Source organism: Loxodonta africana, chromosome 19 (genome assembly GCF_030014295.1).
Source record: "Loxodonta africana isolate mLoxAfr1 chromosome 19, mLoxAfr1.hap2, whole genome shotgun sequence".
NCBI lineage: Eukaryota > Metazoa > Chordata > Mammalia > Proboscidea > Elephantidae > Loxodonta > Loxodonta africana.
The window spans coordinates 45,108,507-45,134,238 of record NC_087360.1 but is presented as its reverse complement, the minus strand read 5'-3'; the positions used below and the strand labels follow the sequence as shown (position 1 = coordinate 45,134,238).

The 25,732-nt window shown below is 44.4% G+C and overlaps 1 protein-coding gene across 2 annotated transcripts in view; it reads right to left on the bottom strand.

The window, feature by feature from the left end:
* SCARA5 (scavenger receptor class A member 5) overlaps nt 1-24,674 on the bottom strand; it is a 183,875-nt gene extending 159,201 nt beyond the window's left edge. For both annotated transcript variants that reach the window (XM_003412459.4, XM_064272645.1), the window contains exon 1: nt 24,273-24,674. In XM_003412459.4, coding sequence (XP_003412507.1) covers nt 24,273-24,384 — 112 coding nt within the window. In that variant the 5' untranslated portion in view covers nt 24,385-24,674. The remainder of the gene's footprint in view (nt 1-24,272) is intronic.
* Nucleotides 24,675-25,732: the final 1,058 nt, after the last annotated feature.

Here is a 25,732-nt window from a genome sequence, read left to right as displayed (position 1 = left end):
GAGCCGCCCCACAGACCAGCTTGTGGATTCCAAGGAGCAGGTGGCAGATTCGAACTGCTGACCTTTTTGGGGAGTTAGCACTTGTAGCTCTTAATCAATGTGCAACCAGGGCTCCAAGAACGCAATATTAGTTTCAAATAGAGATTTTCCACAAATAACCAGACAAACATACCATGAATGGTTCTGGCAAGATGCTTAGGGAAGATGATTGCAAGGGAAAGAAGACAGTTTAAGGGAAAGACAAGTTACTAAGGCTGCCAAAATCATATTGATTTTTGTTTTTTCAGGTGCAGGAGCATGTTGGTTGGTTAAACCATTCGAATTACTTAAGCCTAGTGGAAGATTAAAAACACTCCAAAATGATACAATCAGCAAAGCCAGGGCAAAAAGTATGCTCATTTTTGTTTAAGGAAAAACAAACAAAAAACACAGAGGTGTTGAATCATTAATTTTAGGGATGAAACTTTAATATACGTTTATAGAACAAAAAAAAAAATTATAGAATACCCACTATTAATTGCCCTATTGTGGTAGCCAGCCTCTAAAAATGAAAGAAAGAAACCCATTGCTGTCAGCCAATTATGACTCATAGTGACCCTTTGAAAACCCCTATCTTTCTCCACAGGAGAAAGGCCTGGTGATCTGCTCCTGTAAAGATTACAGCCTAGGAAACCCTATGGGGCAGTTCTAGTCTGTCACTCTGTCACATAGGGTCACTATAAGTCAAAATCAACTTGAGGGCACCTAACAACAACAGTATAAATTGGAAGACTGTGACATTAAGAAGAAAAATTTCTTCTTCCATGTGAAAACAGTTCTGAAGGAATACCAGGCAAAACCATTAAACAGTTACACACAAGATTGATGGGAAAACAGAGGGGGAGGAAAAAAATCTTTTCAAAGATCTAGGAGAATGCAGGGAAAGATTGTCCCACCTTGCAATGGTCTCCAGAAATGCTGATGGCATCTCAGGAGATCAGGAGACCAAGGGAAGGGGACTCAGGAAGCCTGGGAGAGGGTGAGGCCCATGGCTCCAAGAGAGCAAATCAAAACTAAAAAGTAAATGCAAGGAGGCTTGAAGAAAGAGTCCAGAATGTCAGGCTGTGAGACGTTTATCCAGCATGGTGCACGTGGCATCCTGATGATTGGCCGGAAGAAGTCAGATAGATGGTTTCTCCATCTTTAGGCATCTCCATCTGCAGACAGCCTGCATACTTCTGCCATATCTGAGTATCCCTGGGCTATTAATTTTATGTCCTCTACTTTTATTTTTAACCTAAATTTATTTTAGAAGGACATTTTATATCATCACCATTAAGTGGAAAATTTGTATTTTTCTGTTGTCGTTGTTAGGTGCCATTGAGTCAGTTCCAACTTATAGTGACCCTATGTACCACAGAACGAAACACTGCCCGGTCTTGCGCCATCCTTACAATTGTTGTTATGCTTGAGGCCATTGTTGCAGCCACTGTGTCAATCCATCTTGTTGAGGGTCTTCCTCTTTTTCACTGACCCTCTACTTTACCAAGCATGATGTCCTTCTCCAGGGACTGACCCCTCCTGACAAGATGTCTAAAGTATGTAAGATGAAGTCTCGCCATCCTTGCTTCTAAGGAGCATTCTAGTTGTACTTCTTCCAAGACATATTTGTTCATTCTTTTGCCAGTCCACGGTATATTCAATATTCTTTGGCAACACCACAATTCAAAGACATCGATTCTTCTTCATTGTCCAGCTTTCACACGCATATGACATGACTGAAAATATCGTGGCTTGGTCAGGCACACCTTCGTCTTCAAGGTGACATCTTTGCTTTTCAACACTTTAAAGAGGTCCTTTGTAGCAGATTTGCCCAACGCAATGTGTCTTTTGATTTCTTGACTGCTTATCCCATGGGTTTGATTCTGGATCCAAGTAAAATGAAATCCTTGACAACTCCAATCTTTTCTCCATTTATCACGATGTGGCTTATTGGTCCAGTTGTAAGGATATTTGTTTTCTTTATGTTGAGGTGTAATCCATACCGAAGGCTGTGGTCTTTGATCTTCATTAGTAAGTGCTTCAAGTCCTCTTCACTTTCAGCAAGCAAGGTTCTGTCATCTGCATAATGCAGGTTGTTAATGAGTCTTCCTCCAATTCTGATGCCCCATTCTTCTTCTTTAGTCCAGTTTCTCTGATTATTTGCTGAGCATACAGATTGAATAAATATGGTGAAAGGACACAACCCTGACACACACCCTTCCTGACTGTAAGCCACACAGCCTTGTTCTGTCTGAATGACTGCCTCCTTATCTACTTACATGTTCCTCATGAGCACAATTAGTGTTCTGGAATTCCCATTCTTCACAATGTTATCCATAATTTGTTATGGTCCACACAGTCAAATGCCTTTGCATAGTCCATAAAACACCCTTTCTGGTATTCTCTGCTTTCAGCCAGGATCCATCTTACATCAGCAGTGATATCCCTGGTTCTATGTCCTCTTCTGACTCCCGCCTGAATTTCTGGCAGTTCCCTGTTGATATACTGCTGCAGCTGCTTTTGAATGATCTTCAGCAAAATTTTACTTGCTTGTAGTATTAATGATATTGTTCAATAATTTCCACATTTGGTTGGATCACCTTTCTTGGGAGTAGGCATAATTATGGATCTCTTCCAGTCGGTTCCAGTTGGTTGGTCAGGTAGCTGTCTTCCAAATTTCTTGGCATAGACAAGTGAGCACTTCCAGTGCTGCATCCGTTTGTTGAAACATCTCAATTGATATTCCAACAGTTCCTGCAGCCTTGTTTTTCAACAATGCCTTCAGTGCAGTTTGGACTTCTTCCTTCAGTACTATCAGTTCCTGATTATATGCTACCTCTTGAAATGGTTGAATGTTGACAAATTCCTTTTGGTATAATGATCTGTGTATTCCTTCCATCTTCTTTTGATGCTTCCTGCGTTGTTTAAAACTTTCTCCATAGAATCCTTCACTATTGCAACTCGAGGCTTGAATTTTTTCTTCAGTTCTTTCAGCTTGAGAAACACCGAGTGTGTTCTTCCCTTTTGGTTTTCTGTCTCCAGCTCTTTGCACATGTCATTATAATACTTTACTTTGTCTTCTCGAGCCACCCTTTGAAATATTCTGTATAGTTCTTTTACTTCATCATTTCTTCCTTTTGCTTTAGCTGCTCGACATTCGTGAGCAAGTTTCAGAGTCTCCTCTGACATCCATCTTGGTCTTTTCTTTCTTTCCTGTCTTTTCAATGACCTCTTGCTTTCTCCATGTATGATGTCCTTGATGTCATTCCACAACTCATCTGGTCTTCAGGCATTAGCATTCAACATGTCAAATCTATTCTTGAGATGGTCTCTAAATTCAGGTGGGATACACTCAAGGTCTTATTTTGGCTCTTGTGGACTTGTTCTGATTTTCTTCAGTTTCAACTTGAACTTGCATATGCCCAATTGATGGTCTGTTCCACAGTTGGCCCCTGGCCTTGTTCTGACTGATGATACTGAGCTTTTCCATACTCTCTTTCCACAAATGTATCAATTTGATTCCTGCGTATTCGAATCTGGCAAGGTCCGTGTGTACAGTTACCGTTATGTTCGTGAGAAAAGGTATTTGCAATGAAGAAGTCATTGGTCTTGCAAAAGTCTATCATCTGATCTCCGGCATTGTTTCTATCACCAAGGCCATATCTTCCAACTACCGATCCTTCTTCTTTGTTTCCAACTTTCACATTCCAGTCACCAGTAATTATCAGTGCATTCTGATTGCATGTTTAATCAGACTGCAGAAGCTGATAAAAATCTTCAATTTCTTCATCTTTGGCCGTAGTGGTTGCTGTGTAAATTTGACTAACAGTCATATTAACTGGTCTTCCTTGTAGGCGTATGGATATTATCCTATCACTGACAGTGTTGTACTTCAGGATAGATCTTGAAATGTTTTTGACAACAAATGCAACACCGTTCCTCTTCAAGTTGTCATTCCCAGCATAGTAGACTATATGATTTTCCAATTCAAAATGGCCAATACCAGTCCATTTCAGCTTACTAATGCCTCGGATATTGATGTTTATGTGTTCCATTTCATCTTTGACAATTTCCAATTTTCCTAGATTCATACTTCATACATTCCACTTTCTGATTATTAATGGATGTCTGCAGCTGTTTCTTCTCATCTTGAGTCATGCCACATCACCAAATGAAGGTCCCGAAAGCTTTACTCCATCCATGGCATTAAGGTCAAGTCTACTTTGAGGAGGCAGCTCTTTCCTACTCGTCTTTTGAGTGCCTTCCTGCCTGGGGGGCTCATCTTCCAGCACTACATCAGACAATGTTCCACTGCTATTCATAAGGTTTTCACTGGCTAACGCTTTTCAGAAGTAGACTGCCGGGTCCTTCTTCCTTATCTGTCTTAGTCTGGAAGCTCAGCTGAAACCTGTCATCCATGGTTACCCTGCTGGTATCTGAATACCAGTGGCATAGCTTCCAGCATCACAGCAACATGCAAGCCCCCACAGCATGACAAACTGACAGATATGTGGAGGTATTTTCCTACTACACACTAAAAAGAAAAAAAAATCACCAAACCCACTGCCATTGAGTCAATTCCGACTCATAGCGACCTTATAGGACACAGTAGAACCGCCTTATAGGGTTTCCAAGACTATAAATCTTAATGGAAGCAGACTGCCACATCTTTCTCTTTTGGAGTAGCTGGTGGGTTTGAATGACCAACCCTTTGGTTAGCAACTGAGTGCTTTAACTACTGTACCACCAGAACTCTGATATTAAAAATAATACCTATTAAAAATAACAAATTTACGTTTGTGTATCAGTTAAAGTCATCTTGAGTACCACTCTATTGAATATAACCACATTCTGGAAAATACTGACTTTAGTAAAAGTAATTAAACCACAACTAATCAGCGAGTTGAAAGAAGAAATTTGATGTACACCAAGGGGCTTTCATTTATAGAAAACAAACCCAAACTTTCTAGATGTTTAGGATGAAGAATATTCTGGAAGATAGTACATTAAGGGTTGTCAAGTACCACTGAGAGAACCATGCCAAAACCTTGCACACATCTCTAGGATTAGCCTCATTTATTTATTACTATTTATTGTGCTTTAGGTGAAAGCTTACAGCTCAAGTTAATTTCTCACTCAAAAATTTATACACGTTGTTTTGTGACATTAGCCGCAGTCTCCACAATGTGATAGCACGCTACCCCTTTCCACCCTGGGTTCTCTGTGTCCATTCATCCAGTTCCTGTCCCTTCCCGCCTTCTAGTCCTGCTTTTGGACAGGAGCTGCCCGTTCGGCCTCGTATATTTGATTGTACTAAGAAGCACACTCCTCACAAGTGTTATTTTTTTTGCTTTATAGGTCTGTCTAATCTTTGTCTGAAAAGTGTGTTTTGAAATAGTTTCAGTTCTGGGTTAGCAAAGTATCCAGGGGCCATAGTTTTGGGGGCTTCTCTAGTCTCTGTCAGACCAGTAAGTCTGGTCTTTTCATGTGAATTTGAATTCTGTTCTACATTTTTCTCCTGCTTTGTCTGAGGCTAACCTCATTTTTTTAAATTATCTACTTACATCTCTGTCTGCAAGAGTTCATAAGATCCTCTGGCAGGGTGTGTCTTATTAATCTCTCTACCCATCAACCAACATAGTATCCATGCTTGTTGCCCTTGAGTCGATTCCAACTTATAGTAACCCTACAGGACAGAGCAGAACTGCCCCATAGGGTTTCCAAGGAGCGGCTGGTGGATTCACCCCGCAAACCTCAATAAAGGCTTGTTAAACAAATGCAAGAACAAAGACATGTGCAAGACATTTCTTTTCGCTACAAAGACTCTCTTCAGTTTACCTTATACAAATAAATTAACAAATTCTAGATGACTACATAAATATATTTTTGGGTAAATTTTTAATCTGAAAAATAAAACAAGATCTTGCCTTTCCTTGCATACCCTTAACTTTCAATTGCCACTTATTGTCCATGTAGGTAAGCTGTAGGGGCAGTTTATTGGAACTTAGTTGACACCTTAAATCAGTCCTGGTTGAGTATCAAAATCCCGTGTGGAGTTTCTTAGAAATATTGGGGTCTGAGCCCCACCTCTGAATGTTCTGATTCAGAAGCCCCAGGAACAGTCTTCGGTGATGAAATCACCAAGCTATGGCACAGAGGTGCACAGCCCTGGAGTAAGGCATTTGTCATATTAAAAGAGAATGTGAAGACATGTTCTTGGCAAATAAGTGAGGAGTCTTACTATTATAAAAGCTTAATGTATTTTAAAAAATTAATTTTTCACTGCTTTTTAATAGGACACATTCAAAAACGGTTGTCTCAAGATTTATTCCCAGAGGTTAAAATTTGTGAAGGGCTTCTTTTTAACAATGGGAATGGGAATACCCCAAAGAGCTTTTGCTAAAGTACTGTACGTTGGAGGTGGGGAGGTGCTTGGCAGCAGAAATTAAAGAACAGGAAAGGAAAGTTTATATAAAAACCATGCAGACCCAGAGAGTTTAGCTGAGGATGAGTAGAGAAGGGCCCCCCCAATGTCACTGCCACATTGTGATGGGAGCCTTAGAATTTCTGGATCCTAATTTTTTAATTTGTCTGTCTTGGCAGGTCAGTGGAGCGGTGAAGAATTGTTGCCTGCCACATGGGAGACCCAGGTTCGATTCCTGATCAGTGTACCCTAGACACAAGCCACCACCATCTGTCAGTGGAGCCTTGTGTTGCTGAACAGGTTTCAGCAGCGCTTCCAGACAAAGATCAACTAGGCAGTGTTCTGTTCTGTTGTGCATGGGTCCAGGCCGACTCCACGTCAGCTAACAACAAGGTAGATCAGCATCCCTAAAACTTTCTCAAGGTAAAAAGCATCAGTTTTGGATTCAATGGAAGTAGATTCCAAAAACTGACTGCAAGACCACGAGAAAGCGTTCTGGAGCTACCCCCTTGATTGATGTAGATCTTCCTTGAAAGTGGATTTTTCCATTTCTTAAAAAGAAGAAATTTTAACTTCTTAATGAGAATATTAGAATATGTTCAGAGTTAACTGTTTTAATTTCTTTTCCTTCCATTAAAATCATACCCACAAATTGGATCTGATAAAAGTGGGCACTTATTTCCAAATAAACTGGGTTTAAACAATATAGAAAATAGGATGCAATTATTTGTTACTTGGTGGCACAGTTGTTAAGAGCTTGGCTGCTAACCAAAAGACTAGCAGTTCAAATCTACCAGTCGCTCCTTGGAAACCCTATGGGGCACTCCCACTCTGTCCTATAGGGTCACTATGAGTTGGAATGGACTCAGTGGCAATAGGTTTTTGGTTTGAGTTTTAATAACAACACATATTTAGTCATTTTCTTTTTGCTGTCTTCGGTCCCATAGCACATAAACAGCAGACGGAGGGAGATAGGGTTTTATTGCTGGGAGGGATCTCAGAAAGCATCTGATCCAAGGATCTTCATTAGAATTGCCTGAGGGTGACTTCATCATAAGCCTCATCATTCTCACTGTGGTTACTCATCACTCACAGTGTTCATTGTAACAGGCAGCCCCAAATAACCTCTGTCTTTGAAGCTGCCTCCACTTTCTGGCTCTAATGGGCACTTCTCTTTACTTCCCATCAGTAAAGAGAAGAAGGGGGGTGTGAGGCTGTAGAAGAGACCCACTCACCAAGAGTTTCATCTCACTTACATCAAGTCTTGCTTGATTCTGGGAGGACCCTGAATAACCAATCGAAGTATGTTGTCAGTTGCTTCTAAGTAGGCTCCAACTCATGGTGACACAAGGTATAAGGGAATGAAACATTGCCCAGTCCTGTGCCATCTTTATGATCTTTGGTATGATCGAATCCATTGTTGTGATCACTGTGTATTCTGAGTTCCTTCCAACCTAGGGGGCTCATCCTCCAGCCCTGCATCAGGCAACAGTTTGTTGTGTCCCAAAGGGTTTTCACTGGCTAATTTTCAGAAGTAGGTCACCAGGCCTTTCTTCCTAGTCTGTCTTAGCCTGGAAGCTCCACTGAAGCCTATCCACCATGGGAGATCCTGCTGGTATTTGAAATATCAGTGTCATATACCAGAATAGTTTCCAGCATCATAGCTACATTCAAGCTACCACAGTAAGACAAACTGACAGACGGGTGGTAGAATTGGGGTATAGTGAAAAGCAATCATCCTTGGCCCTGTTGGATTACAGACCTGAGTCCTCTAGGCACCAGGCGAAGGAGACTGTGATCTTCGGCATGGTAGGAACAGCAGAGATATTGAGTCAGGGACTTTCACATATATTTCCAAGGACGAAGGGATAGAAGGTAGGACAGCCAGAGCTAATTCCATTTAGATTTCATGATAACCTAGGACAGTTTCTCCTCATACTTTCAGAGATATCTTGTAATTTTGTAACTTCCCCACAATGTTTGTTATTTTTCCCAACCTCTATCTATTTCCTGTTACTCAGCATAAAAATTCTTGAAAACAATAAGGGGCTTGTATGCTTCTTTTGAGCAGGAAAAAAGCAGGAGGGGGAGGGAAGCTGGCTTCGGTGCCTCTTATTTTGCAGCTGGGAGTGAGTGATGGAGATAGAAACCTAGGTAGAAGGGAAGATGAGGGAAGTTAAGGTGAATCAGGGAGTGCCCCAGGAAGAAGTAGGTCCTGGAGCTAGTGGGCGATGTCTGTGCTCTCGGACAAAATGGACAGTGCACTTATGGGAAGAAATGCTGCCTCAATACAGAGACGCAAACAGCAGCAGGCTCAGGGTTCTCCTAACTTCGGGCCAAAAGACCCTCCTCCTCCTGAGTGGCCCAGGGTTCCTATAAAAAAATAATTCCCAATCCCTCTCCTGGCCACTTGTACAAGGCAATAAATCATCTGATAAATGTTTGCAGTGTGGAAGCCAGGGTTCAGTTATTTTCATTTTTAGATACTCTTTTGAGGATGCTGGTTTTTTTAGTGCAACCTCCCTCCCACCTCCACATTGGCTTTGATTTGATGAAGAGGTTTATCCTCTTGATAGAACTAGCTAAGTTTAACACCTTCCATCTCACTCCCCCAGCTGCCACCACCAATTGCGTTGGGAGAGCCATCTGAATGTCTTGTTTTAAAGGAAGGCTAAGACCCCAGCCAATGCAGCTTGTACAGGACTGAGCTTGAAGAGTCCCTGAAACCCACACGCTCAGGTTTCCCCCAGCACTGCTGCCTCTGCACGGCAAGGCACGCAGCCTGTACCACACCAGGAAGTCCAGCAGATCTGGGTGAAGGCTATCGCCCTTCGTCATCTGTAAGGCCAGAAAAAACAGTTATGTACAGAGCTTTGTTTAGAAACTGTGGCCAAAAATGGTATAGCAAATGATTTAAGTAGGATTGTGCCCATAAACCAATGAATCAAAAACACAGATTTGCAGAGGGTGAGCTTCTGGAGGGCAAGGTCTGCTGTGTTTTATTCATCTCTGTATCCCACAAGGCCCAGCATACAGCAGGTGCTCATTTGACATCTTTTGGCTGTTTGTAGGCAAGTGAAACTAATAAATCAAATTTACTGCGCACTCCAGGCCAGTGGTTTGTCTATGTGTTCCCTGTTTAGGCTCTGGAACCCCCAGCAACGTGACATGACAACACAATGACAGCTTCCATTTCCTAAGCGCCTGCTCTGGGCTGAGTTCTTTGTATACATTACTTCTAAGCACTACGACCATCATGAAGACAGCTGTGATTATTCCCATTTTGCAGATGATAAAGCTGAGGCTCAAGAGGTTGGGTGACTTTTCCCAAGGCAAGTGGCAGAGCTGGGATTTTTATCCTTGTAGACAGGAGGAAAAAGAGAGATCAAGAGAAGGGATGATGGTGTGAGTAATGACTGCTCGTCAGGCATCAGGGGAAGGAATAGGACCAGGACAATTTGCCCATTCAACAACCATTTCTTGAGCAGGATGTAGTTCAGAATGTTCTACTACCCATTAGTTCAGCCATGGAAAGGGCAGGTCCCACTCCCACAGGCAACCCTTTCCAAGACCAGTGAAACACACATACGAAGAGTAACGCTGCTTCAGGTACACAATGGGGAAAGCTCCATGCCTGTTTGCCTTATCTCTGCAGGTGGTCCCAGAGACAGAGACTGCAGACCGGGGAGCCCAAGACAGGAAAGGCCCATGTCTTAGCCAGTTAATTTTCCTCTGTATTCTTTGATAGTCTGGGACTACTCTGTTTACAGATTTCCTCTAACGATGGAGTTTTTTCCCTTCAAAAATGTTTCATCATCTCCTTGACTCTAAGATCTAGACTACAAACAAAGCCTGCTAGCTCTGAAACCAGAACAACAATTTTTATATTCCCGATCTAAAACATAACTCATTTATTCATTCTAGAAGGGAGGAGAAAGGGCACACCCAACACGCCAAGGATACCAGAGGCCACCCTGGTCACCAAGCAGGTAGACAGACTCCTCTCACAATGCTCCTCTTACCTTCAGTCAGCCTAGCCTTTCAGGGATCCATGATATATATCTATATGTTGAAGACATCTCCCCATAGACACTAGGGAAATGCTTACAGCTCTGAAGATGTTACATTGACATTTTAATAAACACCCCTAGGTCAGGGTTGGGAAATCATCATGCCTTTGGAAGGAAGAAACGGTATTCTCTGGTTTGGGAGAGTGAACTGAGGTCTGAACGAGACCAGTGAACCGAAATGTCAGGATAAAACCTGTTAGGTAAGGGTTGTTGTCAAGGATTTTATTCTCCTTGGATCAACAATCAACATCCATGGAAGCAGCAGTCAAGAAATCAAACGATGTACTGCATTGCGCAAATCTGCTGCAAAAGGCCCCTTTAAATGTTTAAAAAGCAGAACTGTTGCTTTGATGGCTGAGGTGTGCCTGGCCCAAGGAAGCCATATTCTTTTCAGTTACCTCATATGCATGCGAAAGCTCAAAAATGAAAAAGGAAAGCAGAAGAATTGATGCTTCCAAACTTTGGTATTGGCAAAGGATACTGAATATACTGTGGGCTGCCAGAAGAACAAACAAATCAGCCTTAGAAGAAATACAACCAGATTGCTCCTTAGAAGTGAGGATGGTGAGACTTTAGCTCACTTACTTTGAACGTATCATCAGGAAAGACCAATTGCAGGTAAAGGGTATCATGTTTGATAAAGCAGAGGGTCAGCAAGAATGAATTCAAACATACCAATGATCATAAAGATAGCGCAGGACTGGGCAATGTTTCAGCCTGTAAAAGTAGGGTGCTTTGAGTCGGAGCCGATTCGGTGGCAACTAACAACAATAAGGGTGACAAGGTTAAGCTCACTTTTACTTGTGGACAGATTATGAGATTTGTCATCTCATACAGAGATAATTTTGCTAGTGAAGAGAACTCTATTATCAGTATGCAGGAATAGCAGGCATACACCGACACTGTTCCTGCAAACCCGAATGGATGGCCCCCCAACAGCAGAGCCTGTCTTCCACTTCCCCTTGCCTTCATCATTCTTCTTCATCCTCCCCTCCTGACCTAATTGCTGTTATCTTCCCCTTCCTGCCTTTAGTCTGTCCTATCTTCATAGTCTCTCCTCTGTCATTTAGATTCCCTGTGCTTTCCAAAGGGACTTTGGATAATTTGAAACTAACCTGTACTGAGGTGCCAGTAGAGGAGCATAGAGACAGCCTCCTTCCTCAAGCCTCCCCTTTTGATAGAGACCTTCTAAAGACAAAGCTTCTGCCCAGCTTTTGCCCAGGATGAACTTCTTGGGTTATTTGAACTTGAACTGAATCTCAAGCCAGAGAGGAAGAAGTGGGAAGGCAAGCCCGTGGGAGACTCCAGGGACTGGGCAGGCTTCAGGACTGTGCAGAAGGCGAGGCCATCACCAGCTCCCAGTCAGCTCTTGGTAGTGTTTTAAAGTTAATCAATAACCATGCCTGCAGGGGATGTCCCAGGCTAACTCTACACTGCCAGGTCCCCTCTTCATAGATGTGTTTATATTTTCCAAACCTGTGGTTGAACTGGAGTCCCTGGGTGGTACGAACAGTTAACACACTCGGCTGCTAATAGAAAAGTTGACAGTTTGAGTTCACCCAGAGGCACCTTTGAAGAAAGGCCTGGTGATCTACCGCTGGAAAAATCTGCCATTGAAAAGGCTATGGAGCACAGTTCTACTCTGACACACATGGGGTCGCCATGAGTCAGAGTCAATTCCACAGCAACTGGTGTTTTGTTTTATTTTACAGTTTAACTATGCCCAAGATCACCTTGTTAGACTACAGGCCAGAAGCCCCAGGACGTAATGGGGGGTATGGGGTAGGGGTGAAGCATTTCTCTGACCTGATGTCAGCCTTAAAGGTTAGCATCCCAAGTTTCTTTCAGAAGTCACTTAAGACCCTGTCATTATGCTCTGGTCCACACTCATCTGAATTTATATTTATTTCCTGCCAGCAACACAACTGAGGATAATTCATTCCTTCTGTCCCCTGCATTTTAGTCATTTATTCCCATGGCCCCACCCTAACCTCATCATTGCCCGGAACTGCTCCACCTCTGAAAACTGAAACCCTAATAATTCACTCTCTGGCCACAACCTTGTATCCCTGCAGCTCTCATAGTCTCTTGCTGGTACTAGACTGGCTCTTCACTGTATAGAGAAGCCAGGCCTGGAATTGAAGGAGAAAGAATTCAGCTACGACGAAGGGCAGGGGCTTAAGGACCAGATAGACCTCAATCTGATCCAGGCCCTACCTCTAGCTGGGTGACCTTGGGCAATTAACTTAACCTAAGATTTCATTTTCTCATCTACAAACTGGAAATAATGACATATATAAAAAAAAAAAAAAATTTTTTTTTTTTGACATATATACTGAGGTTTAATTTAGACAATTTATTGAGGCCCTGAGCACAGCACCTGCCTATACCATGGTGCTCAACCAAGGGAGCCATTGTGCTATTACCGCTTCTAAATGGACCCCTGGTGCCCCTCCCCAGCCTCCCTGAGCCACCACGGCCTCCCTTAGCCTCCATGCCACCAAGAGCAAAGTGAACTTCAAGGTCCTGGTGCTCCAGGACAAGGCCACCCCTCCTCTGACCCACATACCATGGTGGCAAACATTGGAGGGGGGAGACTGTGCCCTAAAACTTTGTGCGCTCCTGGCAAGCACTCAAGCCCCAAACACATCACTTTCTGCCCTGAGACCACCAGGATCATCCTCACTAAGAACCTCAATTCTGTTTATGCCAGCCCCACAAAAAGCCACAGGATTCCCAGCACCCCCTTGTCACTCACACTGAAATCTCCAAGCAGTGACGGTTACCTCCCTTTGACTCCATCTCCCCCTCCCGCCCAACTCCTGAAGCCTTCCCCCTGTGGCCCCTGAAACTCCCAGTCATCAGCAAAACCTCTTATTTCTTCAACCTCTGCTCTGAACCATTTATTTCCTTGTTCTAACTGAAGCCTGACCCTCCCTTCTGCTTCCCTTGCCCTTTCCCCTCAGATATCGGCCCAGGGGTGGGCTAGGTGAGTGTCTTTGTTCCTGGTTGCTACCTCCAGACTTTTCTCTCCCCCTCCTCCCTTAAAAGCCCCAGTTAGGACTCCCAGGCCGTAAAACTGTGTATCTTCTCCTTGCTGGAATCATCTGCTAACCCCTCCCCTCTCCAGGCTCATGGTCACTCCATAAATGTCCAGTCCTTGCTCCTTCTCAAATGGCTCTTCTAACCTCCACCTTACCTTAGCCATTCACTTTGAGCACCTGAAATGTGGTAACCAAAAAAAAATAAACAAACCAAATCCGTTGCCATTGAGTTGATTCCAGCTCATAGTGACCCTACAGGACAGAGTAGAACTGCCTCCATAGGGCTTCCAAGGAACGCCTGGTGGATTTGAACTGCCGGCCTTTTGGTAAGCAGCTGAGCTTACCAAATGATTATAATGATTATACCACCAGGGCTCCTGAACTGTGATAGGTGCTGTAAATATAAAACGTACACCAGATTTTGAATACCCAGTGTGAGAAAAAAATACATATTAAATATTTGTTGTTTATATTGATTACATATTGATTACATATATTGACTATATGGTGAAATAGTATTTTGAATATGTCAAGTTAATAAAATATATGACTATTTAAATTAATTTCACCTCTTTCTTTTCACTTTTTTATGTGGCTACTAGAAAATTTTAAATTGCCTGTGTGACTCACATTTCATTTCTACTAGAGTGCCTTTACCAATAATTGAAACCTTTTCTTAATCCCAATTCAAATATTTTCTTTATAGCCACCACTTATCTTCCTAATTCATATCCTCTAGTAACCTGACTCTAGTGTTCCCTAAAAATATGTACATTTCACTAGGACCTACAAACCATTGACTCTACTGCCTTTTTTTCACCCTCCATGTCCTTACTTCCCTTCTTATGCATGTTTCCATTGCAAATGCCCTTACACATAATGGTGGTGGCTTGTGTGCTGCTGTGATGCTAGAAGCTAAACCACCAGTATTTCAAATATCAGCAGGGTCACCCATGATAGGCAGGTTTCAGTGGAGCATATAGACTAAGAAAGACTAGGAAGAAAGTCCTGGCAATCTCCTTCTGAACATTTGCCAATGAAATTCTTGTGGATCACAACAGAATATTGTCTGATATAGTGCTGGAAGATGAGCCCGCTAGGTTGGAAGGCACTCATGAAGATGGCTCAGGATCAGGCAACATCTCATTTTGTTATACATAAGGTTGACATGAGTTGTAGTCCACTCAATGGCAACTAACGACAACAACAATATACCCTAAACTCCCTTGCCCTCTTCTTGACTCCTCATACTTGTTTGACAAAACTAACCCTGGTTAAATCTAACACTTTGCGAACTTTGCACTCCCCCACATGGCTGAGTGTAGCTGGAAAAGAAGAAAAACATACCACCATGCTAAGTGGCCTTACTGTAAACTCATGACAACTGAACTCAAGTGGGTACTGAAGGCTGTCCAGCAAGCATGCCACGTTTCCTTAGTCCATTCACACTCTCACCCTTCTAGACACGTGTTTCACACCTCCTCCCCCACCTTCACTCTTGGTTCCCTATTTCACAGAGAAAGTAGAAGCCATGAGGGGAGAGCTTCCACAAGTTCCCACCACCATGTAACCACTGACCTGTGTCTGGGCCACACACTTTGCCTTTTGTCACTATGGTTGAGCTGACTGTGCTCCTAGCTAAGCCCAACACCCCTGACTATACATTAGATCCCATCCCCTCTTATTTATTGAAGGACATACCTCCAGCAGTTCTGCTTAACCAATGTTTCCCTCTCTGCCATATCACCCCATTAGCATAAGACATAGAGCTATTTCTTCCATCTTAAAAAATAAAACAGACTTCTCTTGATCTCTCTTTCGCCTCCATTTCTCTGTCCTCTTTTACTATAAAACTTCTCAAAAGAATTATGTCCCCAAAGCTTCCAGTTCCTCTCCTTCCACTCTCTCTCTTTTTCAGGTTTTAAATATCTTATTGTGTTTTTGGTAAAGAACACACAGAAGATTAGGCTCCCATTTAACAACTTCTATGCATATTGTTCAGTGCCATTGGTTACATTTTCCACACTATGTCAACATTCTCATTATTTCTGTCCTGATTTTTCTGTTCCCATTCTCTTTTGAACTCACACCAGTCAGACTCCCCTACCCCAACTTCACCGAACCTGCCCTCAGAAGGTCACCACTGACCTCTGTGTGGCTCAACCCTACGCTGCTGTCTTTCGGCAGCACTGGACCGCTGGCCATGCCCTTCTCCCCGATACACATCACTTCAGGACTCGATGCTCTTTCATTTTCCTCTTTTACTAGTTGCTCCTTCTCAGTCTCCTTTGCCTGCTGCCTCTTATCTCTCTGACTCTTAGACCTCTTAGCATGTTATATACCCATGCTCCTTCCTTGGACCCCTTCTTGCTTTCTCACACCCCATAGCCAATCTGTCAGCTAATTCCGTCAGCTCTCATCTAAAAATATATACCCAGAATTAAATCATTTCTTACCACCTCCACTGCTATCTTGCTGTTCTGAGACACCAAAATTTCTCACCTGGGTTATATAATGTCTTCCAACCTGGACTCCTTTCTCCCATATTTGTCCAATTCAGTCTATTCTTGACATAAAATCCAGAGTGATTATTTTAAAATATATCAGCTTATATGCACACCCATGTTCATTGCAGCACTGTTTACAACAGCAAAAAGCTGGAAGCAACCAAGGTGCCCATCAATGGATGAATGGATAAATAAATTATGGTATATTCACACAATGGAATACTACACATTCATAAAGAACAATGATGAATCCATGAAACATTTCATAACATGGAGAAATCTGGAAGACATTACACTGAGTGAAATTAGTCAGTTGCAAAAGGACAAATATTGTATAAGACCACTATTATAAGAATTGGAGAGAGAGTTTAAATAGAGAAGAAAATATTCTTTGATGGTTACGAGAAGGGGGAGGGAGGGAGAGAGGGAGAGGAGTCTTCACTAATTAGATAGTAGATAAGTTTTCTTTTAGCTGAAGGGAAAGACAACATACAACACAGGGGAGGTCAACACAACTGGACTAAACCAAAAGCAAAGAAGTTTCCTGAATAAACTGAATGCTTAAAAGGCCAGTGAAGCAAGGGTGGGGGTTCGGAGACCATGGCTTCAGGGGACATCTAAGTCAATTGGCATAATAAATCTATTAAGAAAACATTCTGCATCCCACTTTGCAGAGTGGTGTCTGGGGTCTTAAAGGCTAGCAAGTGGCCATCTAAGATGCATCAACTGATCTCAACCCACCTGGAGCAAGGAAGAGTGAAGACCACCAAAGTCACAAGGTAATTATGAGCCTAAGAGACAGAAAGGACCACATAAACCAGAGACTATACCAGCCTGAGACTAGAAGAACTAGATGGTGCCTGGCCACAACTGATGACTGCCCTGACAGAGAACACAACAGAGAACCCCTGAGGGAGCAAGAGAGCAGTGGGATGAACACCCCAAATTTTCATAAAAAGACCAGACTTAATGGTCAGAATGGGACTAGAAGGACCCCGGAGGCCACGGTCCCCAGACCTTCTGTTAGCCCAAGACAGGAACCATTCCCAAAGCCAACTCTTCAGACAGGGATTGGACTGGAATATGGCATGGAAAATGATACTGGTGAAGAATGAGCTTCTTGGATCAAGTACACACATGAGACTATGTTGGAATCTCCTGTCTGGAGGAGAGATGAGAGGGCAGAGGGGGGGCTAGAAGCTGCCCGAATGGACACAAGAAGAGAAAGTGGAGGGAAGGAGTGTGCTGTCTAATGAGGGGGAGAGCAATTAGGAGTGAATAGCAAGGTATATATAAATTTTTGTATGAGAGACTGACTTGATTTTTAAACTTTCACTTAAAGCATAATAAAAAATTAATTTAATAAATAAATAAAATACATCGGCTCGTATTATTTCTCTGCTTAAAACCCTCTAGGGTTTTCCCATTTCACTGAAAAGAAAAGCCCAAGTCCTTGCCATGGCCTACAAGGTCTTAAATATCCTGACTTTCATCACCTCTATATCTTACTTTTTTCTCCTCCCTCCCTTGATTCCAGCCCACCAGGCACACTCCCACCTCAGGGCCTTTGGATTTGCTGAAATGGTCTAGCTCCAGATTTCTGCCATTCTATCAAGAACCAAAAAGAAACCCACTGCCATCGAGTCGACTCGGACTCATAGCGACCCTATAGGACAGAATAGAACTGCCCCATAGAGTTTCCAAGGAGCGCCTGGCAGATTTGAACTGCCGACCTTTTGGTTAGCAGCTGTAGCACTTAACCACTACGCCACTAGAGTTTCCAACTAAACTATAATATTCCATGAGAATTGTTGTTAGCCAACATCAAGTCGGACTCTGACTCATGGCCGCCCCATGCACAACAACAGATGAAACGTTGCCCAATCCTGTGCCATCCCCATGATCAGTTGCAGACCTGAGTGTTGTGATTTATGGGTTATTAATGGCTGATTTTTGGAAGGAGGCTTTATTCCTCATCCCTCATCGTCTAGAAGTTCCCCTGAAACTTATGCAGCATCGGAGCAACATGCAAGCCTTCACTGACAGACAGGTAGTGACTGGACATGAGGTGCTTTGGCCAGGGAATCAAACCTGGCTTTCCCACACAGAAGGCAAGAATTTGACCGGTGTTTTCTTGTTGTTAGGTGCCATGGATTTCGACTTATAGTGACCCCAATGTGACAGAATAGAACTGCATCGTAGGGTTTTCTAGGCTGTAGTCTTTTTTTTTTTTTTAATCTTTATGGGAGCAGATTGCCAGGTCTTTCTCCCAGAAGCTGCTTGTTGAGTTGGAACCACCAATCTTTCCGTTAACAACCAAGGGCTTAATCATTGTACCACCAGGGCTCCTTTCTGCTCTTGTTTAGTTGGGTCAAATCCCTGAATGTGCAGTGGGCTGAAGGAGTTACTACCTCTACTATTCTTCTGCTCCCACACCTGCTTCTCCAACCTGTAGAGGCTGGTGACACTTTGTGAGATCCAGGAAATTCACTCCGGCCCTTGAGAAGCTGGCCCACCAGCCCCCAGCTATGCCTATCGAGCCAGCGAGATTTGATTGATGAGAAAGTGGTTGTGGGGATTCCCCTTGGAGGACAATTTAATTTTGGGGGGAAGAAACACAGGGATAGGAAGCCCGGTCCCTAAACTCAGCAAGCAGGAGTCCAACAGCAGCAAGGAGCATGTGTAACTCATTACCTCCCCAAGTTTCCCCTTCACAGCCGAGCGGGTGATGTCAGGAGTGTGGCAGAGGGGCTGAAGCCGTGGAGCAAGCATGACTGCAATATTTTTCTCACACTAACATCTCTCTCTGGCCTTCGGAAAGCGCAGCAGAGGAGCCAGGCCCAGCCAGAGAACCACCCACTTCCCAGGGCTCTGTGGTCTCCTTCTCCGCCTGGTGCAGGCAGAGTCACACTGCTGTACAGGCGGAACAGAGGCAGGAACCAGGAAAGGCCAGGGGGCAGAGCCGAAGAAGCCAGAAGAGAAAGCAGGAGAAGAGAGGAAAGGCAGGTCCATATGGCCCCTTGTTTGGGCTTCTGTTTGAAAGGAGGTGTAGGTAAGCACGCTAAGGTCAGGGAAGGTGCATTCTGGGATTAGCTCTTCCAAGAAGGTCCACCATCACAGGTGGAACTCTGTTGTTGTCCAGTGGAGACAGAGAAGTGAGGACTGGTCTGTGCCCTTCAAGGTCTTCCCTCCCAATGTGGGGTTCAGATGAGGATGCCAATGACTAAGACATATTCCAGAGAGATGGCCCAGCCAAGGGGTATAGAGAGGGGAGGTCCTACAACATCATGGGTGGTGTATGTGGAGTGAGCCTTGAAGGATGGGGTATTTGACATGCAAGATGACATTTCATTGGGAGGAGACAGAGGTGCCCAGGCATGTAACTGTCCCTTACCTTCTCTTCTTACCTGGTGAGAAAAAAAGCAGAGTGGGAGGAAAGGAGTGAAGAGAGGAGGAGAAGGAGAGGAAAGGAGAGGTGAGAAGAAATGAGAAAAAGCAACAAGTTATCTGAATAAGTGCAATGGTGATAGCACGTGCTACACTCTCACGGAAAGGTCCCTTCCTTTCTGCTGAGGAAGCTTACTGGGCAGCAAGTCCCCTCCTAGTCCACAGCACAAGGCTGCTCCCCCTCAAACCTCCTCTCTTGCTTTTTTGACACCCCCACTTCTAGTTGCAACGGGGAATTTCTTTAGCATTCTGGTGCTTCTGCCCAAATCCATAAAATAGGAACATCTCAGCACTTCAGCTTTTGCAAGGAAGGGCTGCCTCATCTGATTGGGGAGGTAGCCCCAATCTACCTCCAGTTGTCCCTAATTCTCTGACGGGTGCCTAGGTTCAGGCTCTCATGCTTGCTGTTCTGTGCTCAAAGGAGAGTGAGCAGGTCACTCCTGATCCACATGGCTGGCTGGGTGAGTGTCTCCCCATGAACGTGTCTCCAGGTCTTGACTTGGGAGGAGTAATGGTAAACTACAAGTCCGAGCCACATTCTTCTATTTAGCTTTACCAGGAATAAAGCAGATTGCTGTTGTTGTTAGGCATTGTCGAGTTGGTTCTGACTCAGTTACCCCATAAGGAACAGAACAAAACACTGCCTGGTCATGTGCCATCCTCACAATTGCTGCTCTGCTTGAGCCCATTGTTGCAGCCACCGTGTCAATCCATCTCATTGAGGGTCTTCCTCTTTTTTACCGACCCTGTACTTTACCAAGCATGATGTCCTTCTCTAGGGACTAGTCCCTCCTGATAACATATCCAAAGTACGTGAGATGAAGTCTCACCATCCTCGCTTCTAAGGAGCATTCTGGCTGTACTTCTTCCAAGACAGATTTGTTTGTTCTTCTGGCAATCTGTGGTACATTCAATATTCTTCACTAACACCATAATTCAAGGGCGTCAATTCCTCTCTGGTCATTTTTATTCATTCTTCAGCTTTCACATGCATGTGAGGCAAGTGCAAATATCATGGTAGATACTGTATCTTAAATTCCTGCCTGACTTCTAGTTCAAAACCCAGAAGTGAAGGGATTTAGTTCTTAGCACATCAACCCCAACAGAGGTCACATCCCTTTCTTAGGAAGAGCCCTAAGTTACAGGTACGCAGAGCTGGATTCTGGTTCCAGCTCTGCCACTAACCAGTTGAGCAGCCTTGAGCAAGTCACTTAACAGCAATCACAAAGACTTCTTGAGCACCTACCATGAACCAGGCACCAAGAAATTCAAAGAAGAGAGAAACAATTTCCCCAGCCTCAAGGGACCATACTGCCTAGTAAGGATGAGTTACCATGCTACCTAATGGTACATGCTGTGCCAGAGTAAACACCTCACATCCTCCTACATCCATTCAGCAGGAACACAGAGCAGCACTTCAGAGATGAGGACACCAAGGCCCAAAGTGGGGACGTGCATCTATGAGAGAGACGCATGGAGTGACTGTGGCATTGGGATGAGGCTTCAAAGGATGAATGGGTTGCCAACAGGTAGACAATATGGGGTGGGATGGGGAGGATGTGAGAATATTCCAGGAGGAGGGTACAAAGGCACAGAAACAGGAAAGCACAGGCAGACCTTTGGATACAGGTTGCAGATGATGGGGGTGAGGAGGGTGAGGCTGGCAATCCAGGCTGGTCAGAAAGGGTGTTGTCCATGCGTGACCTCCGAAAGAACGTACTTAAACTCTAATGTCTTTAAGGTCCCACCAGCATTAAATTCTGATTCATACCTTAATATCTGGGCTGTGCTTTGGCTGCTTTGCTTTCACTGACCCTAACATCCTTAAGGCCAGCCTCGAACCAAAAGGTATCTCCTCTCCTGCCCTCCTCCCCATCGCCCTACCTGTAAGGGATTATAAGCCCCAACACTTTACAGCTTTAATTTACTGAAGGCCCATGGCGTGGCTTTGACTTTGGCTCAGTGGCACTCAGGGCCTCCCTACATTTCCCATCTCTATCTTTTCTCTTCTCTCTCTCTTTTCTCCTATCACCTGCCTCTCATTCTCCATGGCCAGCCCTGTCCTCTCCCTCTCCCATTACTCTCTCCAGAGTCCAGGATCAAAGAAGAATCAAAATCCTGGAAAAACAGATCAAACCTGGCTTGAATTTCCCCAAGTCTGTTTTCCTCTCAAAAATGGAAAGGAAAGAAAGTCAAACCACAAATCCACAAGCTTTTAAGTCATTGGATTCATCTCAACATTCCAGTCTTCCTGGTTTCCCCATGTCCCCCATGCCTCAGGTATATCCTCTAGTTGATTCTGACCCATGATCCATGACCACATCATGTGCTCCATAGGATTTTCAAAGGCTGATTTTTTCAAAGTAGATCACCAGGCCTTTCTTCCAGTGGACCTCTGGGTGGACTTGAACCTCCAACCTTCTGTTTAGCAGCTGAGCATGTTAACCATTTGCACTACCCAGGGACTTCACATCACAGGATTCATGTGAGCATGAATGGATTTTCCCCACAGCTGGGGATCCAAGAAAGCAGTATCTGGTGTTAGCATTTTTTTTTAATCTTTCTGGTCCAAATGAGCTTTTCCTACCTGGGGTTCAGAAAAACAGAGAGTGATATGATGAAAGGGGAAGAAGATACGATAGCCCAGTAGTACCATGCCTCCCAGACCTCTCCCACTCCTGTGGTCCCCTGCCCTGCCCTTCCCTACTGATGTCTGGGCTGGCCCTGACTGTCCTCAAATTATCCCACTGTGTGTACACCATTCTTTCTTGTGCAACTAGGCCTCTTTGCTAATGTCTTGATGGGAAACAGGGCTGGATTAAGACCATAGAAAGCCAACTTCACTTTCCCTGATATGATAATGGGGTGGGGGGCGGTGCTGAGCAGAGGCCACAGACCCAGCTCCTTAGGGTCCTTCCTCTCTTCCCATGTGGCCACAACCCTCACATAAACATTGCTCTGGCTTATAGTAATTCAGCGTTTATATACCTTTCCCTACCTCTTCTATAAAATCTCACTTGGTCTTCAAGGCCTTTTCCAGAAAGCCTTCTCCCTGTTTTACTCTAATAATCACATTTATTTTAATCTACCTTATATTATGGTTAGTTCACACAAGACTTTTGAGGTCAGGGGATGGTTTAACTCCTCTTTGGAGCATCCCTGGCACATTGTGGGCACTCAGAATATGTTGTTGACTGGAATCCAGAGGCATAGTTATAATGGCAGACAGTTCACTGGGGCAGGACAAGGAGGCATATTGGTCAGAAGCCTAAATCTCCTGGTGTCCTCTACCTGCTGCAACTGTCCCTGCTCCCCTGCCTGTCTGAGCCACCAGCTTCCGTTCCTGCACTCAGCCCATTGTGGGAGGAAAGACAGGGTTGGGGTATGTCACGGATTGAATTATATCCCCCCAAAAATGTATGTATTAACTTGGTTAGGCCATGATTCCCAGTATTCTGTGGTTGTCCTACATTTTGTGATTGTAATTTTACGTTAAAGAGGATTAGGGTGGGATTGTAACACCCTTACACGGTCACATCCCTGAGCCAATATAAAGGGAGTTCCCCTGGGACGTGGTCTGTACCACCTTTTATCTCTCAAGAGATAAAAGGAAAGAGAAGCAACCAGAGAGTTGGGGACCTCATACCACCAAGAAACCAGCACCAGGAGCAGAGCGCATCCTTTGGACCCGGGTCCCTGCGCCTGAGAAGCTCTTCAGCCAAGGGAAGATTGAGGACACCAGGACCTTCCTCCAGAGCTGACACAGAGAGAAAGTCTTCCCCTGGAGCTGACGCCCTGAATTTGGACTTTTAGCCTACTTTACTGTGAGGAAATAAATTTCTTTGTTAAAGCCATCCACTTGTGGTATTTCTGCTAGGACAGAGTTTGAGGGAAGTCATTTCTCTTTCTGAGTAAATTCAAGACAAATGTAGTTAGCAGAGTGAAGAAATCCAGTGCTTGATAGGAACTTGAATCAAGGTCTGTCTCTGATTGGCTATATGTCTACACAAGACCCTTCTCCAAACATCATTTCATTCATCTTTCAAATGGGGTTGAGGCTTTCTTCTCCTACATTCACTGTCAAGAGGAGTCTATTCATTTATACGGCAAGTATTTATTAAGCTCCTACTAAGCGTCAAACTGTGTGCTAGGTACAGAAGAGTCAGGTTGTTGGCAAAGTGCTTTGAGTGCCTTTGAGGAAGTTGCATCAGTTGAATCCCCAGAGTTTTAGTAAATAACCAGTCTCCAAAGATGAGTGCCTTCCTGGTCCACTGGAATGGGTAATCCTTTCTTTCTGTGTGAACTGGGGCCTCAGACCCAGGGGGAAGATGAGTTCAGGATGCTTCTCATTTGAGAGGTCTGGGTTGATTGGTTTGGATGCGCTTGTCTGACCACAGCCTCACTCACTTAGAGGAGAAGATGGTACAGAGGCAAGACTACTGCCCTGAGAGTCAGGAAACTCAGTGTTGGAACTTCTCTATGACTAGCTGAGCTATCCTTAATGCTTTTCTCAGCCTCAACAAGCTCATCTGTAAAATAGGTATCCATCTCATTGATTTCAAAGGTTTGTTGAGATGAATGAATGAGAAAACACATGGAAAAAAACTTTTAAAGCATGAAGTTCAAAATATCCAGAATCAGATGAGGAGGTCACCAGTGCCCTGGGGCAATGCCCAGTTTGGGGGGGCAGGCAGGGCTCTTTTTCTACCCCCAGGGAAGATCTTCCAGCCCAACCCAAAGTTGGGTCCCAGGAACTCACCATCCTCACACAGGTTCAGCTTGGAGAGGCTTCTGCCATCAAAGGGTTCCTCAAGGATGGAGCCAGTATCTCGGTCACTCACGGTGTGTAAGTACATGGCTTTGTTCTCCATCCTGCCCTGCAGTAGCTGAGAGAAGGAGAGGAGAAGGGAGGAGAGTGAGGAAGCAGGCAGGGAGATACAAAAAGAAAATAAATAGTTGGTGGAAATACAAACTAATAGAACAAATTGCCCACCCCGCTGACCTGATCCTCAACCTGGAACCTCACCTCATCAACAGGATCAAGGTGCCATCCTCCAGATCCCAGGGTCCCAATCCTCCCCCCTCCCCCCACTGCCCCTTCCTCAACTTCCTCAGTGCTTGGGAAGGTAAAGGCCCTTTGGACATTTCTGATCTTGAGATCTATTCTCTTCCTTTCAATAACTCTTGGGTGGGGCTGGAACCCTGAGCAGGTGAGGGCCTGCCAGGGGCCTTTCTGGGTGAAGCCTTGTCTTAGTTATCTAGTGCTGCTGTAACAGATGCCTTTAACAAACAGAAATTTATTCTCTCACAGTCTAGGAGGCTAGAAGTCCAAACTCAGGGCGCCAGCTCTAGGGGAAGGCTTTCTCTCTCTGTCAACTCTGAAGGAAAGCCCTTGTCATAGATCTTCCCCTGGCCTAAGAGCTTCTCAGCACAGGGACCCCAGGTCCAAAGAACATGCTCTGCTCCTTGTTCTTCTTTTTTAGTGCTAATGAGGTCCCTCTCCTCTCTGCTCGCTTCTCTCTTTTATATCTCAAAAGAGAATTACTCAAGATACAACCTAATCCTGTAGATTGTGCCCTGCCTCATTAACATAAACTGCCTCTAATCGTGCCTCACGAACATCGTAGAGGCTAGAATTTATAACATATAGGAAAATCATATCAGATCACAAAATGGAGGACAACCACACAATACTGTGAATCATGGCCTAGCCAAGTTGACACACATTTTGAGGACACAAATCAATCCATAACATTCCACCCTTTGACCCCCCCACAAAATTCATGTCCTTACCACATGTAAAATACATTCACCCCATCAGCCATGGTGGGTGGGGACTGGAGGAATAATCTCTGCTTGCCCAAATAGCAACCAGGGAGCAATTTCTGAGCCCTCTGGAGCTCTGGACGTGTCAGAGAGTCAGATTTTTGCCTTGGTTAGAAAGGAGGGAAACTAAACACAAAGGAGAGTTGAGAGGGGCCTCTCTGGGGTGCCCCACCATCCAACACTCTGAGGCGACCAGATCTCTTCCCAAACCCAGCCAGGCTGGCATTGTTAGAGGAACTTATGGGACCACAGCAATGACTCCTCTCTCTGGAGCCTGAGGAGCAGGCAGCGTCTGGGCGGTGTTCCCAGACTCTGGCAGCGAGCAAGGCTATGGTATCCGGCTGGCAACCTGAGGCTGACTCCTTACTTCTTTGGGTCTACTCTATGGAGCCA